The sequence below is a fragment of the Microcaecilia unicolor genome, chromosome 1 (genome assembly GCF_901765095.1).
Source record: "Microcaecilia unicolor chromosome 1, aMicUni1.1, whole genome shotgun sequence".
NCBI lineage: Eukaryota > Metazoa > Chordata > Amphibia > Gymnophiona > Siphonopidae > Microcaecilia > Microcaecilia unicolor.
This window is the reverse complement of record NC_044031.1, coordinates 219556786-219574483: the sequence shown is the minus strand read 5'-3', so window position 1 is coordinate 219574483 and position 17698 is coordinate 219556786. Positions and strand designations below refer to the sequence as shown.

At 43.3% G+C, this 17698-nt stretch overlaps 1 protein-coding gene across 1 annotated transcript in view; it reads left to right on the top strand.

Annotated features, from left to right (window-relative positions):
- The first annotated feature begins 524 nt into the window (after window positions 1-524).
- Window positions 525-17698, top strand: part of LOC115470876 (cytosolic 5'-nucleotidase 3-like) — a 159321-nt gene continuing 142147 nt past the window's right edge. The window contains 1 exon segment of the mRNA XM_030204480.1: window positions 525-564. Within this exon segment, the coding sequence (XP_030060340.1) occupies window positions 540-564 (25 nt within the window). The 5' untranslated portion in view covers window positions 525-539.

Sequence of the window (17698 nt, the reverse complement as noted above, 5' to 3'; positions counted from 1 at the left end):
AGGCCCCAGGAGCGGTCAACATCAGACCTGACACCGAGGAGATACTCGGATGCGGTGGCGTCCTCATCTGCACCAGGGAACTGAAGGTCTGTTCATCGGGAGAAGCCCAAGATGCATGGTGCCAGGAGCACCAGGGCATCGAACTGTCCGATACCCGAGAAACGCCGCTGGCATCGGGAGGACTGCTCCCCCTGTGTGAAAGTGGTGCCAGTGCACCAGTCATCGAGCAGCCAGGTCCCTGCCACTGATTTGGCACCAACGCCTTCTCGGACTGCCTCTGCTCCAGCTCCCATGCCTTTGCTGATGCCTTCTTTTGAGCTGTTCTGGAGCATGTTTTGGCATTGAGGGCACTTGTGCTCCCAGAGGAACAGTCCCAGGCCCTCTCTGAGGCTCCATCAGTGTCGGCGCCCAGCTCTTCGATGCTGGCGCCTCGCAAGGTGTCGGTGTCTAGGTTGGGGCATGCAGTCTCTCTTCTACATCGAGGAAGGAAGTTTCTCCGGTGTCTGAGGGCACAACTGCACCTTGGGGCTGTTCAGAGCATGGGCATCATTCCACAAGGTCAAGGTTGGTGCAAACTCAATCTATTACTACTACTACTATTAATCATTTCTTTAGCACTACTAGATGTACGCAGTGCTGTACATATTATATGCAGGTACTTTCTCTGTCCCTTAGAGAGCTACAATCTAAGTTGTTTTTTGTATCTGGGGCAATGGAGGGTTAAATGACTTGCCCAAAGTCACAAGGAGCTGCAGTGGGAATTGAACTTAGATTGCCAGGATCAAAGACCACTGCACTATCCATACTGATCCTCAGTATGAGGAGAGTTTGATTGGGAGTCAAATGAGGATCCACATTACTTCTCAGAGGAGGAGTCATATGGAATCCCATCTGAATCCTCACCTCCTCAGGAGAGACGAAAATCTCCTCTACAGGTATTTTTCACAATTTTGTCTTGTAGATGGAGACTAGCAAACTTTATTAGCTAGTCTCCATAGCCTTTTCCCCTAGTTTTAAAACTTGAAGTTTCTGCCACAGCTTAAAGATAAGGGTTTAAAGGAGGAATTGTGGGATATTGATAAACACAGTTAGAATTTTAAAATAAAATTAAAAAAAAAAACTTTATTAGCTAGTTTCCATAGGTTTAAAACTTGAAGTTTCTGCCACAGCATTAACAGATAGTCTCTAGAAGGCACAGTTCAGTTCTCATTCCCGCCCACCCCTTGCTCAACTCTTCATTTGTAGTCAATTATTCTAATTAAAACAAGAGGGGAATTTTCAATTTTCATTAGTCTGAATTACATTTAATTAGTTTCTAAGAAGCAAACCCTAAATAAATTACAAATTACAACAGTCAAAAGATCATTATATTCATATGATATCCCTAGTATCTTAAGTTTTAATTAAACAACTCTATAATACTAAGATTGTCAGTAGTCCAGCAGCGAGAGAGATGCTATCCAGTCTTTTGCATTGAATGTCACATGTATGATTATCTCCCAGTTGGTGAGATGTCATATGTGTGTGCTCAATGCAAAGAGCTCCTAGCTCTCAGAGAACAAGTCTGTTCTCTTGAGGCTAGAGTAGCAGACTTGAAGGAGCTGAGGGCGACAGAGAGGTACATAGAGGAAGCCTACAGGGGCGTTGTAGAGAAATCTCACCTCCAATCTGGCAGCCCCTCTGCTGCCTTGGAGGAGGGAGGCCTTCTAAAAGGAGAACATCACCCTGGTGAGGCTGGAAGTAATCCTGTAGACAGGACCAGCACACCAGGGGATGCAATATCCTCTCGCACCGAGGATGTATCTCCAGGGACTAGTGCCCAGGTGGGAAGAGTTAGATCAGCTGTTGTAGTGGGTGATTCGATTATTATTCATGTAGATAGCTGGGTGGCTGGTGGACGTGAGGATCACCTGGTGCGAAGGTGGCGGACCTCACGCGTCACCTGGATAGGATTTTAGATAGTTGGGGAGGAGCCGGCTGTCTTGGTACATGTGGGTACCAGTGGCATAGGAAAATGTGGGAGAGAGGTTCTTCAAGCCAAATTTAGGCTCTTAGGTAGAAAGCTCAAATCCAGAACCTCTAGGGTAGCATTTTCTGAAGTGCTACCCGTTCCATGCGCAGAGCCCAAGAGACAGGCAGAGCTCCGGAGTCTCATTGCGTCGATGAGACGATGGTGCAGGGAGGAGGGTTTTATATTTGTTAGGAACTGGGCAACATTCTGGGGAAGGAGGAGCCTATTCCGAAAGGATGGGCTCATCCTTAACCAGGGTGGGACCACGCTGCTGACATCGGTATTTAAAAAGGAGTTAGAGCAGCTTTTAAACTAGAGACTGGGGAAGGCCGACAGTCGCTCAGAAGCACATGGTTCGGAATAAGGTATCTTATAAAAATATCACCAAAACAGATAGGGTATCCCGATAGTGTGGTTGCAAAAGAGACTGTAGTAGATCAGGTGTCCTTAAATAAAAAATAAAAATCGGACAAAAGATTGCAATTTAATACAGTCAAGTACTGCGCATGATGTAAATAGTAATAAGAAACATAGTTTGAAATGTCTATAAGCAAATGCCAGAAGCCTAAGAAATAAGGCGGTAGAGTTAGAATATATTGCACTAAATGAAAAATTAGATGTGTAATAGGCATCTCTGAGACCTGGTGGAAGGAGGATAACTAGTGGGACACTGTCATACCGGGGTACAAATTATATCGTAGTGATAGGGTGGATCAAATTGGGGGTATCATTGTATGTTAAGTGGGACCTTGAATCAAATGGATTGCCAATTCTACAGGAAACAAAACACATCTTGGAATCCCTATGGATTGAAATTCCACATGTAAAGGGGAAAAGAATAGTGATAGGAGTGTACAACCGTTCACCTGGCCAGGATGAACAGACTGATGTAGAAATGTTATCGGAAATTAGGGAGGCTAACAAACTGGGCAACACAATAATGTCTGATTTCAATTACCCCGATATTGACTGGGTAAATGTAACATCAAGGCATGCTAGGGAGGTAAAATTCCTTGACAAAATCAAGGATTGCTGTATGGAGCAGCTGGTACAGGAGCCGATAAGAGAAGGAAAATTTCTAGACCTAGTCCTTAGTGGAGCACATGATCTTGTGTGGGAGGTAATGGTGCTGGGGCCGCTTGATAACAGTGATCATAATATGATATTAGCTTTGGAGTAAGTGTACACAGGAAATCCAATACGTTAGCATTTAACTTTCAAAAAGGAGACTATGATAAAATGAGAACGGTGGAAAAAACTTAGAGGAGCGGCTTCGAGGGTCAAAAATTTTCATCAGGCATGGATTCTGTTCAAAAATACAAGCCAAATATACTCCATGTATTAAAAAAGGAGGGAGGAAGACCAAACAACAGCTGGCATGGTTAAAAAGTGAGGTGAAGGAAGCTATTAGAGCTGAAAGAAAATCCTTCCGAAAATGGAAGACGGAACCGACTGAAAATAATAAGAAACAGCAGAAGGAATGTCATGTCAAATTCAAACTGCCGATAAGGAAGGCAAAGAGGGACTTTGAAAAAAGATTGCGTTGGAGGCAAAAACACATTGTAAGAATTTTTTTAGGTATATTAAAAGCAAGAACCCAGCAAAAGAATCGGTTGAACCGCTAGATGACCGAGGAGTAAAAGGGGAGATCAGGGAAGACAAAGCCATAGCAGAGAGATTAAATGAATTCTTTGCTTCGGTCTTCAACAAGGAAGATTTGGTAGAGATACCAGTGCCAGAAATGGTATTCGAAGCTGATGAATCAGAGAAACTGAATGAAATCTCTATAAACCTAGAGGATGTAATGGGGCAATTTGACAAATTGAAGATTAGCAAATCTCCTAGACCAGATGGTATTCATCCCAGGGTACTGATAGAATTGAAAAATGAAATGGCGGAACTATTGTTAGTAATATGTAATTTATCTTTAAAATTGAGTGTGGTACCGGAAGATTGGAGGGTAGCCCATGTAATGCCAATATTTTAAAAGATCCAAGAAATTATAGACCGGTGAGCTTGATGTCGGTGCTGGGCAAAATGGTAGAGACTTGCCCATTATAAAGAAGAAAATTACAGAGCTTATTCAAAAGCATGGATTAATAAGAAAGACAAAGCCAACATGGATTTAGTGAAGGGAAATTACCTCACCAATCTATTACATTTCTTTGAAGGGGGTGAACAAACGTGGATAAAGGTGAGCTGGTTGATATTGTGTATCTGGATTTTAAAAAGGCATTTCACAAAGTACCTCATGAAAGACTCCAGAAGAAATTGGAGAGTCATGGGATAGGAGGTAGTGTCCTATTGTGGATTAAAAACTGGTTAAAAGATAGAAAACTGAGAGTAGGGTTAAATGGTCAGTATTCTCAATGGAGAACAGTAGATAGTGGGATTCCTCGGGGGTCTGTGCTGCGACCGCTGCTTTTTAACATATTTGTAAATGATTTAGAGATGGGAGTAACTAGTGAGGTAATTAAATTTGCTGACGAGACAAAGTTATTCAAAAATCGCGAGAGGATTGTGAAAAATTTCAAGAGGACCTTATGAGACTGGGAGGCATATTTTCAAAGCACTTAGCCTTCCAAAGTTCCATAGGTTTCTATGGAACTTTGGAAGGCTAAGTGCTTTGAAAATATGCCTCTGGGCGTCTAAATGGCAGATGACTTTTAATGTGAGCAAGTGCAAAGTGATGCATGTGGGAAAGAGGAACCTGGACTATAGCTACGTAATTCAAGGTTCCATGTTAGGAGTCACGGACCAAGAAAGGGCTCTCGGCATCGTTGTTGACGATACGTTGAAATGCTCTGCTCAATGTGCTGTGGGTACTAAGAAAGCAAATAATATTAGGAAAGGAATGGAAAACAAAAGTGAGGACATTATAATGCCTTTGTATCGGTCCGTGGTGCGACCATATCTCGAGTATTGTGTTCAATTCTGGTGGCCCCATCTCAAAAATGATACCGTGGAATTAGAAAAGGTGCAGAGAAGGGCGACAAAAATGATTATGGGGTTGTGATGATTTCCCTATGAGGAAAGGCTGAAGCGGCTAGGCTCTTCAGTTTGGAGAAGAGACAGCTGAGGGGAGATATGATGGAGGTCTATAAAATAATGAGTGGAGTTGAACTGGTAGACGTGAATAGTTTTACTCTTACCAAAAATACTAGGTCTAGGGGGCATGCGATGAAGCTACAAAATAGTAAATTTAATATGAATCAGAGAAAAAGTTTCTTCACTCAACATGTAATTAAACTCTGGAATTCGTTGCCAGAGAATGTGGTAAAGGCGGTTAGCTTAGCGTGGTTTAAAATGTGTCCATAGACCATTATTAAATTGACTTGGGGAAAATCCAGTGTTTATTCCTGGGATAAGCAGCATAAAATGTATTGATCTTTCTGAGTTCTTGCCAGGTATTTGTGACCTGGATTGGCCACTGTTGAAAACAGGATGCTGGGCTTGATGGACCTTTGGTCTGTCCCAGTGTGGCCATACTTATGTACTTATATTTAAGTTGGGGGCGGAGGAGGAGCCCAGGGTGGAGATCTTATTCATTCTCTGCTATAAGTTTCCTCCTAAGGAAGGTGTCACTGTACCATTGCACCCTATCCTTAAGGACGCATTGTTGAAGTACTAGGAGTCTCCCCTCACACTGCAGGTTGCATTCAAGAAGGTGGATATGCAATATCTTATCCAGAAGGTTCACAGATTTGAGAGGGCCCAGCTGCCTCACCACTGCATGGTGGTCGAATCCACTCTCAAACAGGCCAAGAGTTCTTAGTCTCATGCCTTGGCAACCCTGAGATGAGAGACCAGAACTTTGGATTTGTTTTGAAGGAAGACTTTCAGGCCTTGATGCTCATTTCCCGCATATAGACCTACCAGTTTTACCCAAGCGTGTACTTGGAGTCTCTGATAAACAGTACACTTAGTCTGGTGGACTCTCTCCCTTCGGAGCATGCTGCTGAGCTTCACCAGTTGGCCAACAAGCAGATAGTGTTTGCATTATCTGGCCAGGGTCACCTATGATATGTTGCATCCAGGCTCTCTGGTATTGGTGTGGGGATGTGCAGACTCTATCCTGGAAGCATGTCTCTGACCTTGAACAGGCTGTTCAAGAGAGGTTAGCGGGCGTGCTGTGCCAAAGGGACAACTTGTTTGGAGAGAAAGTGGAAGAGGTTGCTGACCTCATTAAGAAACACACTGACACAATCCACACTCTTTCTCGGCATTCTCTATTTCCATCTTCTTCAACAAGAAGACTTTCGACCGGGCAGAGGCATTGGTCCTACTACTCTGAAAGGCATAAGTATCTTCCTCCTGTCCACGCAGTTCAGGCAACTCAGGCCGAATGTCCCAGCCAACTCCCCAGTCTCATAGCAGGGCATGGGCTTTTCACCGGCTTCAGCAAAGCATAGCCATCCGAAGCGTATCTGTTCCAGATGACATACTGATTGGAGGGAGGCTTATTTTTTACCAACACAGATGGCCCCTTGTAACCTCCGATCAGTGGGTTCTTCAAATTGTCTGGCATGGATATGCTCTTTATTGGCGTCAATGACCTCCAGATTGCCCACCGAGAGTGTCTTACATCGGCTGTCAGCATAAGCAGGTATTAGTAGAGGAAATTTCCGCCCTCCTACTTGCACGAGCGGTCGAATTGTACCACCAGTGAAAGAAGGGAAGGTATTCTATTCTAGGTACTTTCTTGTGATCAAGAAAGTGGTGGGGGGGGGGGGGGGTTGGATTCTGGCCCATCCTACACCTAAGGGCCCTGAACAAAAGTTTTGGTAAAGGAAATGTTCATGATGATTTCCATGGGCACCCTATTCCCTCTACTTCAGGAAAATGATTAGCTATGTTCTCTAGACTTAAACGATGCTTAAACCCACATAAGTATCTCAGATTTTGAGTGAGGAAATGCTGCTACTAGTATTGCCTTCTGCTAGGTGACTTGATGTCTTCCCCCAGAGTTATCACCAAGTGTCTGGTGGTATTTACAGGCATCTATGCAGACTGGGGGTGTATGTGTTACCTTACCTGGATGACTTGCTGGTCAAGAGCACATCTCAGGAGGGAGCCATAGAGCCAATGCGAATGACTATTCAGGTGTTAAAGCTGCTGGGGTTTATCTTAAATTATCCCATCTTCAACCAATGCTCCATTTGGAGTAGAAGCCCTGCTAGATACAATAGAGTCTTGGGCCTTCCTTTTTCAAGGTAACACTTGCCTTGCAGGTCTGTAGTAGCCAGCAGGTTTCAGTTTAGCAGATGTTGAGATTGATGGGCCACATGGACTCCACAGTGCATGTCACACCCATGGCACAGCTCCATTTGAGAGCAGCTTAATGGACCTTAGCTTCCCAGTGGTCTCAGGCAGCAGGGAACCTAGCAGATGTCATTCGCATTTAACCGGAGCTGGCTCATGCCCTTCTCTGTTAGACAATCCAATCCAGTTTGACTCTGGGACTTCCATTCCAAATTCCACCACCTCAGAAGGTGTTGGGACAACAAATACATCCATCCTAGGTTGAGGAGCTCATATGGATGGGCTTCACACTGAAGGTCAGTGGTCCTCTCAGGAGGTTCAGTTCCACATCAATCGCCTCGAGCTACCAGCTGTTTGGAATGCTATAAAGGCTTTCAGAGATAGACTCCAGAACCAAATTGTTCAAATTCAGACAGACAACTGGGTTGCGATGCTCTATGTCAATAAGCAGGGGGGTACGGTATCCTACCCTCTGTATCTGGAAGCAGTGGGCATGTGGCACTGGGCTCTGCTTCATGGCATGAGCCCTTGTGCCACTTACCTACTCGGCAAGAAGAACTGCCTGGCTGACAGACTGCGCAGGATACTGCAACCTCATGAGTGGTCTCTCAACATGGACATAGCCTGGAAGATCTTTCAAGAGTGGGGCATTCCCTCGATGGATCTTTTCACCACTTATCTCAACAACAGTGTCCCTCATTTCTGCTCTAGGCTCGGGTCACATGGCAGACTAGCATCCAGTTGCCTTCCTCCTGCATTGGGAGTAGGGTCTTCTGTATGTGTATCCTCCCATTCCTCACGTAGGGAAGACTTTGTTGAAATGAGCAAGATCAGGGCACCATGATTCTAATCACAGCAAATTTGGTTCCCTCTTCTTCTGGAGTTGTCCTCTGAAGATCCGCGGAGATTGGACTGGGCTGTTTTTCCAACCCTCATCACGCAAAACTTGGGGCCCCTTCTGCATCCCAACTTCCATTTGAGATCCCTGGCTCTCATGGCTTGAATGTTGAGAGCATAGAATACTTGAAGTATTGTTTTCAGTTTTGGAGGCTGTATCTTGCTAATGATGTAAAAAAAAAAAAACTTGAAGCGGTTCAAAGAAAAGCGATGAAAAGGGTATGGGGTTTGCATAGCAAGACGTACGAGGAGAGACTTGAGGACCTTAACATGTATACCCTTAAATAAAGGAGAAACAGGGGCGATATAATAAAGATGTTCAAATATTTTAAAGGTATTAAACCACAAACAAACATTTTCCATAGATGGAAAGGTGATAGAACTAGAGGATTTGAATTGAGGTTGAAGGGGGGCCAACTCATGAATAACGTTGAGAAGTATTTTTTCACCAAGTGTGTGTAGATACCTGGAATGCCTTCCCGCAGGAGGTGGTGAGGATGGGTAACGGAATTCAAAAATGTGTGGGATAAATACAAAGCAATCCTGTTTAGAAGGAATAGATCCAAAGTAGCTTAGTGGATGTTAGTTGGCAATTCCAGTAACATAACATAAGAACATAACATAAGAGTAGCCATACTGGGTCATACCAATGGTCTGTCTAGCCCAGTATCCTGTTTTCCAAACAGTGACCAGAAACCCAAATCATGGCAACACTCCATACTACAAATCCCAGGGCAAGCAGTTGCTTCCTATGTCTGTCTCAACAGCAGACTATGGACTTTTCCTCCAGGAATGTTACGTCTGTGCTTTCCTCGCCCTCTGGTGGCCAGAACAGGTGGCTGCTATGGACCATCACCCGTTCCAGATTTTAGCTGAGTCCGGTCCGGATCTTCCAGGCTGCCAGGTTTGCTTGCTTGGATTGAGCGTGCACAGCTACCATAGCTTCCTGGTGATTGCTGCAGCTGAGTCTTATCTATTTTGGGCTTATTAGCCATTTTGAAACTTTCTGGCTTTGCCTTTGCATTGCGTCTAAGGCCCTGGTATGTTGGTGCTTGTTGCACTTCTGCTAGTACAGTGATTTGTCTGAGATTCTTGCCTTGATTCTTGCCTGTTTCTAGTTAGTCTGTGTTTGGTTTAGTTTAGGTTTTACTTGTTTTCCTAGCCTTGTTTCTTGTTTGTATCTCAGTGTTTAGTTTCTGTTTGTGTGCTGGCTTTGTGGCTGCTTGCAGCTTTTAGTTCTGTGTCTTGTTAGTCAGTGTTTTGTTCCCTGTTTCAGTGGCTGCTTGCAGCTTCCAGTTTCTGTCCCCTAGCTTGTCCTGTCCCTGCCTTGTGTTGTATTGTCTAGCCCAGTTCCCTGCCTTGCCCATGTTTCTTCCTTTCCCCTCTGACACTCAGTCCCTGTGCTGCCTAGCTGTTATCCAGCTCCTGCCCAGTCCTGCAAAGTCCTGTCGGCCACCTGACGCTGGGAGCTCAACTCCTGGTGGAAAGTGGCCAGGTACAGGTGAAGCCTAACTGTTGTCAGAGTTCTGCCTTGCCCCTGATGTGGGGTAGTTTTGCCTGCCACTGCTGCTCCTTGGCAGTGGCCCAAGGGCTCACAACCCAGTTCCAGCTTTGAAAGCGTGACAAGGAATTTGTCCAAACTTTTTTTTACATCCAGATACGCTAACTGCTGTTACCACATCCTCCGGGAAAGAGTTCCAGAGCTTAACTATTCTTTGAGCGAAAAAATATTTCCTCCTATTTGTTCTAAAATTATTTCCATGTAACTTCCTCGAGTGTACCTTAGTCTTTGTACTTTTGGAATGATTAAAAAATTGATGTACTTTTACTCATTCTACACCACTCAGGATTTTGTAGACCTCAATCATATCTCCCCTCATCTTTTTCTTTTCCAGGCTGAAGAGCCTTAACCTCTTTAGCCTTTCCTCATACGAGAGGAGTTCCATCCCCATTATCATTTTGGTTGCACTATGGAGTGATACAAAGGCATTATAGTATTTTCGGTCTTATTCACCATCCCTTTCCTAATAATTCCTAGCATCCTGTTTGCTTTTTTGGCTGCCACCGCACACTTAGCAGAAGATTTCAGCGTATTATCTACAACGACACCCAGATCTTTTTCTTGAGTACAGACCCCCAAGGTGGACCCTAGCATCAGGTAACTATGATTTGGATTGTTCTTTCTAATGTGCATCACCTTGCATTTGTCAACATTAAATTTCATCTGCCATTTGGATGCCCAGTCTTCCAGTTTCCTAAGGTCTTCCTGCAATATTTCACAGTCCGCACGTGTTTTAACAACCTTAAATAGATTTGTATCATCTGCAAATTTGATCACCTCACTCATCTCGATTTCCATATCATTATAAATATGTTAAATAGCACCGATCTCAGTACAGATCTCTGCGGAAGCAAAGCCAATAGGGCAGACTTCTTCAGTCTGTTCCCTGATCGCAGCTGGACAGATTCAGCTTCAGAAGTTGGATAACAAGAGCAGTGCTGGGCAGACTACCATCTGTGCCCGGTTCGTGGCAGAAAAGATTTGGAAGGGTCTTCAATGACAACTTCAGAAGTTTTAGAACAAGGACCTGGATTGGCCACTGTTGGAAACAGGATGCTGGGTTTGATGGACCTTCGGTCTATCCCAGTATGGCAATGCTAATGTATTTATGGCACCCAGTCATAATAGCCCTGACAAAATAGCTCCAACAAAACAGCCCCCTAAAGAAAAAATAACACATCACAAAAAATATAATAAACTACAACTGAAATCTTCACTGATAAAGACTCCTACCAGCATTCAATTGCATAAAGCATATATAAATAAAATTCTATAGCTACAAACTGGTATTCACCATCTGTTCAGCTATTTAAAGAAACTATTCTTCCATCAACTTGCTAATTTAAACAAAAAACAATATTGTCATCATTTTCATAGTCTTTCCAACCTTATCCTGTTTGGGAAGGTAAGATTATTAGGGAAAAAATGCAGTCCCATATTCTGGGCAGTCTGACCGGGCTCTTTTGTCGGGGAGCTAACTTGTCAAGGGTTGTATTGTGGGCAGGCCGTTTTGACAGTGTCTATTATGTCTGGAGCTTTTTTTGTCGGGGCTATTTTGACCAGGTACCATGTACTTATGACAGTGCCAGGCTGTTTTTTTTTTTTTTACGGTCTGTGCCCTGAAAATGGCAAGGACAAATCAAGATCAGGTATACATATGAAATATCACAACATACCTTAATGCTGTGAGTTTTATCTTGTTAGGCAGACTGGTTGGACCGTGCAGGTCTTTATTTGCCATCTTTTACTATGTTACTTTGTTTGTTTTCACCCATATTCATGGATCTTAGCAACTCTAGTCTGCCCAAGGGAAGTACTACCACATCTGTGGAAGAAATCTGTCATCAGGCCTTGTCTAAATCTTAGATCCCAATATTTGTGCGAATTTCCACCCTATTGACAGTTTGTCATTTTTGGCAAAGTTGTGTGAAAAGATGGCCCTTTCCTATTGTCAGTCCAGTTTTCATGAGAGTGTAATTCCCGTCCAGTGGCCTTTAGGAGGGGAAAAACACTTCAGCCTTAGAGAAATTTTCCTTGTTTGAAGAAAAACTCCTTGGCTGGTATAAGAGAGACAATCAGACTCAGATAAGACGCAACCAAGTAAAATCTTTATTGGTGTTTCTCTAAGTCAGTACAAAAGTGATTGATCTCTCTGGAGCAGTGTTGTCACACAGCCAAACAAGACACTAAGGTTGAGCAACAAGGCTGCTCAGCTAGGCTTTCTCATTCTGCACCTATATACTGTTACAAGTTTCATTTCTCCTAAAACGCGATTTCTTCTATTCTAACATATTGTTCATATAAGGGAATTTCCTGTTCCTGTTTTTCTCATTATACAAAAAAGGTTATTTCCTTTATTTTACCAGCCTCTCCAGCTTCTATTCACATGCACATTACGTGCTCATTGGCCAATTCCTTTACACCATACACGTGATCCCAGCATGCAACTTGACGTAGCATAAAAGACCTGGCTTTTTCTTCTCTAAACACACATATTTGGAGGAACATCTCCTTCTTTGGAAGGTCCTCTGTCTCACTCACTATCAAGGTTATATCAATTTTTTGTCTGCCATATATGGGCCGCATAGCTTCAGTTCCTCACGAGTTTTTCCTTGTCATGTGATTTACAAGAATTGTATAACAATATTTGCTATTTACTGATAATCAAGGCTCATGCACTCTGTATACAGGCCGCACTAGGGAGAATGAAACGTATGCTGATGACAACAGATCTGGGTGCTTGCAGGCCAGGCCTGCAAACCAAGCATAGGGAGGAATATACAAGAGACACCATACCAAATTTATTATATCATTTCTTACCTTGACAATGGACAGGAGGTGATGCTCTTTCAGTTAGATTTCAATTCGGTTTTTGATTTAATCAATCATGATCTGCTTCTGACCTGCTTGAGATACTAGATTAAGTAGCAGTGGACTTTTATTTTGCCAAATCCTGCCTCCTGTGTTGTGGCGTTCCACAAGGGTCCATTCTGTCGCCCACCCTTTTTATCATCTTTCTTGCCCCACTTGCTGCCTCTTCTCAAACATTGGGTCTTCATGTTTATTTGTTTGCTGGTGATATATGTGACTTTCTCTGGAAAAAGGTGACTAAAGTAATGAATCCAAGATGTTGAGACTGGCTGATTTTTTTTTTCACTTTATGGTTCCATAAGCAGTCTGCAAAAGTTACATGTTTGAGCATCTGTAACTTTTTTTTTCACAAGAAAGGATGGGTTTTGATGTTTGGGGATGAAGGGGGAAGAGTGGAGAAAAACCTGTAGATGATCCAGTGATCTGAGTCTTTGGGACCTGGAACAAGGTGAAGAGGTTGCTAAAATGGAATCCAGGGGCTTCTCCACTGGTGGGAATAAACCAGAGTAAGTTGTTCTCCCTCCGAAGCTGAAGACCTTAATAGTTTCAGGTAGGTGGGGTGATGAACGTCTCGCCTATATAAAATTTGCCATGCTCATTTCAAGGGAGAAGGTCTTAAAGAAGTGTGTAAGGCTACCTTGCATATTTTCACTACTGCAGGTGGAACATTTTTTACAAGCCAAAAGGAAAAGCTTTCATAGATCCCTGGCTCCACTGGAAGCAATTTTGCATAAAGGCCATATAGGTAAAGGACTAGTGTCTAAACTATATAAAGTTCTGATTGGTGGAGAGGGGGAGAAAGTGCATAGGTATCAAGAACAAGGAAAATGGACCTTGAAATAAAGACCAGTGGGGGAAAATACAGGTAATCATGATGAGGATGTCTCCCAGTATCTTATATCTGGATTTTCCATATAAGATGCTTTTTCAGGTATATTGCATGCCTGTTCAATACCTGATGTCCATCCAAATCAGAAGTATGCTGGAAGGGGTGTGGAGAATGATGAATGTTTGAACATATAGGTAAGATGTAGGATAATAAAGTCTTTTGAGAATTAGTGGTAGAGACATGTTACAAGATAAGGTAGGAAGATGAAATTAGATTTTACCCTGAATTTGTTGGGATATGGGAGCCAACTTCTTTGTACATTCAGTTGAAAAAGACAGAGTTGGTGAGCTACCTTTTTATAGCTCCTAGAATGGTGATAACTAAGAACATAATGATTCCTCATAGGAGAAGTAGTATAGGAAGGATCCATGGAACAAGAACAATTTGTGGTGTTTGCCACCTGGGCAGCAGTGACCATCAAACGGTTTGGTTTGATATAACAGCTAAAGTGGAGAGCGGCCACTCAAAACTCAAAGTCCTGGAATTCAAGCGTGCTGACTTTAGTAAAATGGGGGAATACCTGAGGAAGGAGATGATGGGCTGGGAGGAAGTACGAGAAGTGGAAGGACAGTGGTCCAGGCTGAAAGAAGCTATAAATAGGGCCACGAACCTTTATGTAAGGAAAGTAAATAAAAGCAAGAGAAAAAGGAAACCAATATGGTTCTCCGAGCAAGTGGTTGAGAAAATAAAGGCTAAAGAGTTGGCGTTCCAGAAATACAGAAAAACTCAAGAAAAGGAACACATGGAGGAATACCGGATGAAACTGAAAGAAGCCAAGAGAGAGATACGACTGGCAAAAGCGCAAGTGGAAGAACAAATGGCTAGAAATGTAAGGAGGGGTGACAAAATTTCTTCAGGTATATTAGTGAAAGGAGAATGACTAAAAAGGGAATTGTGAGACTAAAAGATACTGCGAACCGCTATGTGGAAAATGATGAAGAAAAACAAATTTGCTAAATAGATACTTTTGTTCTGTTTTCACAGAAGAAAATCCTGGAGAAGGACCGCGATGGACTGGAAATAGTACAATTGAGAATGAAGTGGATAGAGCACCGTTCACGGAAGAAAGTGTGTATCAACAACTTGAAAAGCTAAAGGTGGACAAAGCCATGGGACTGGACGGGATCCACCCCAGGATATTGAGGGAGCTCAGAGAGGTTTTGGCGGGTCCTCTTAAAGATTTGTTTAATATATCCTTGCAGACAGGAAAGGTTCCGAGGGATTGGAGAACGGCAGAGGTGGTCCCTCTTCACAAAAGTGGTGATAGGGAAGAAGCTGGAAACTACAGGCCAGTAAGCCTCACTTCGGTTATTGGAAAAGTAATGTAAGTGATGCTGAAGGAAAGGATAGTGAATTTCCTGGAAGCCAATAAGTTGCAAGATCCGAGACAACATGGTTTTATGAAAGGGAAATCGTGCAAAACGAATCTCATTGAGTTCTTTGATTGGGTGACAGGAGAATTGAATCAGGGATGAGCTATGGACATAATCTACTTAGATTTCAGCAAAGCTTTTGACACGGTTCCCCACAGGAAGCTCTTAAATAAACTGGATGGGCTGAAGATAGGACCTGAAGTGGTGAACTGGATTAGGAACTGGTTGACAGACAGAGGGTGGTGGTGAATGGAATTCGCTCAGAGGGAAAGGTGAGTAGTGGAGTGCCTCAGGGATCGGTGCGGGGGCCGATTCTGTTCAATATATTTGTGAGTGACATTGCCGAAGGGTTAGAAGGTAAAGTTTGCCTATTTGCGGATGATACTAAGATCTGTAACAGAGTGGACACCCGGGAGGGAGTGGAAAACATGAAAAAGGATCTGAGGAAGCTAGAAGAATGGTCTAAGGTTTGGCAATTAAAATTCAATGCGAAGAAATGCAAAGTGATGCACTTAGGGAATAGAAATCCACGGGAGACGTATGTGTTAGGCGGGGGGAGAGTCTGATAGGTACGGGCGGAGAGAGGGATCTTGGGGTGATAGTATCTGAGGATTTGAAGGCGACGAAACAGTGTGACAAGGCGGGTGCCGTAGCTAGAAGGTTGTTAAGCTGTATAGAGAGAGGTGTGACCAGCAGAAGAAAGGGGGTGTTGATGCCCCTGTATAAGTCATTGGTGAGGCCCCACCTGGAGTATTGTGTTCAGTTTTGGAGGCCGTATCTTGTTAAGGATGTAAAAAGAATTGAAGCGGTGTAAAGAAAAGCTACGAGAATGGTATGGGATTTGTGTTACAAGACGTATGAGGAGAGACTTGCTGAACTAAACATGTATACTCTGGAGGAAAGGAGAAACAGGGGTGATATGATACAGACGTTCAAATATTTGAAAGGTATTAATCCGCAAACGAACCTTTTCCGGAGATGGGAAGATGGTAGAACGAGAGGACATGAAATGAGGTTGAAGGGGGGCAGACTCAAGAAAAATGTCAGGAAGTATTTTTTCACGGAGAGAGTAGTGGATGCTTGGAATGCCCTCCCGCGGGAGGTGGTGGAAATGAAAACGGTAACGGAATTCAAACATGCGTGGGATAAGCATAAAGGAATCCTGTGCCGAAGGAATGGATCCTCAGGAGCTTAGTCAAGATCTGGAGGCGGGGCTGGTGGTTGGGAGGCGGGGATAGTGCTGGGCAGACTTATACGGTCTGTGCCAGAGCTGGTGGTGGGAAGCGGGACTGGTGGTTGGGAGGCGGGGATAGTGCTGGACAGACTTGTACGGTCTGTGCCAGAGCCGGTGGTTGGGAGGCGGGGCTGGTGGTTGGGAGGCAGGGATAGTGCTGGGCAGACTTATACGGTCTGTGCCCTGAAGAGCACAGGTACAAATCAAAGTAGGGTATACACAAAAAGTAGCAAATATGAGTTATCTTGTTAGGCAGACTGGATGGACCGTGCAGGTCTTTTTCTGCCGTCATCTACTATGTTATGTGACTATGTCAGGGAAAACTACCAGTTTAAACAGCAGTGATCACCATATCTTCTGTCTCAGAAATAGTTCATTTTAAGCATGTACAGATCACTAGTGACACTAGAAAGCATGTCAAAGTATAATAGATACTTCAGATCTAAGAGTCGAGCTGTATAGACAGTGAAGTGTGTAATGGAGAGGATGTCCAGTGCATTTAAACATTGGTTGTAATGATTATTCTTGAAATGAAAATTGGATAAAAAGAAAATTAAAAAAACACATAGTTGGGCATCACTGTATATGGACAATTTGCAAAAGCCATTTACCCAGTTATATGGGTTATTTGAAAACCCTGTATCCCTGGTGGTCCTTGGTCTTGACAGTCACACAGGCTCCTATTTTGGTTTGACTGCAGCTTCTCTTTGCCATCCCCTAAACATTGCCAGCTTAGGCAACCACCCAGTCTGCCTAATGGACAGTTATCAACCCTTGTCACTCTTAAGATTGGGCTTGAGCAGCTGCTAGTATAGCTCTTCTTTTGGGAGGGGAGTGTCTGTTAGCTTCTTTAACAATTACTCTTGGGGAAAAAAAAAGATTTGCTGGAAAGGAAACTGAAAAGAATTTTGATTTGCAGATGCAGTTTCATTTTCAGAAAAGAATTGGACAGGTTACTGTAATGGTTTGTTAGCTATTCTCCAGGGATAATCCTTGTTTATTTGTATGTTTTGGATTTCAACAACTCGGCTTTCTATAAAAAGGGTTGTGGTATGCCGGTAAGGACATTCAAAGGTCCTAGCAAAGCTTCATTTAGTATTTTTAGATCTACTTCTGTGTAGGAGTTACTTATTTTCCATTACACAGTGAATAGGATTAGGGCTACTTTGGTTGCCTGATACATACTTGAAATGTCATCTTTAGTCCAGTTTTGAAAAGACAAAAGACATTTTTGGGGCTGTATAAACATGCTGAAATTATGGGCCTGATATTCAAAACAATTTAACTGGGCAGGAGAAGTTTCTATCCAGTAAAATTGCACTGGCTGACTCAACTACTAATATTCAGTGGTACTTAACTGGATACCGCCACTGAATATTAGCACTGACTGTCACAGCACTATCCAGTTTGTGCCAAGGTGGTCCTGGAAATTTTGTGGACACCATAGATATTCAGTAGCAAGCTAACTGGACATGTTGGACAGCATATAACGCAGTCCTTGCTATGGCCAGTTAGTTATTCGGGTACGATACTGAATTATCAGTTGTACCCATATAACTTTGGGTGCTGTCAGACACCTGGGGCATAGGACAGAAAAACC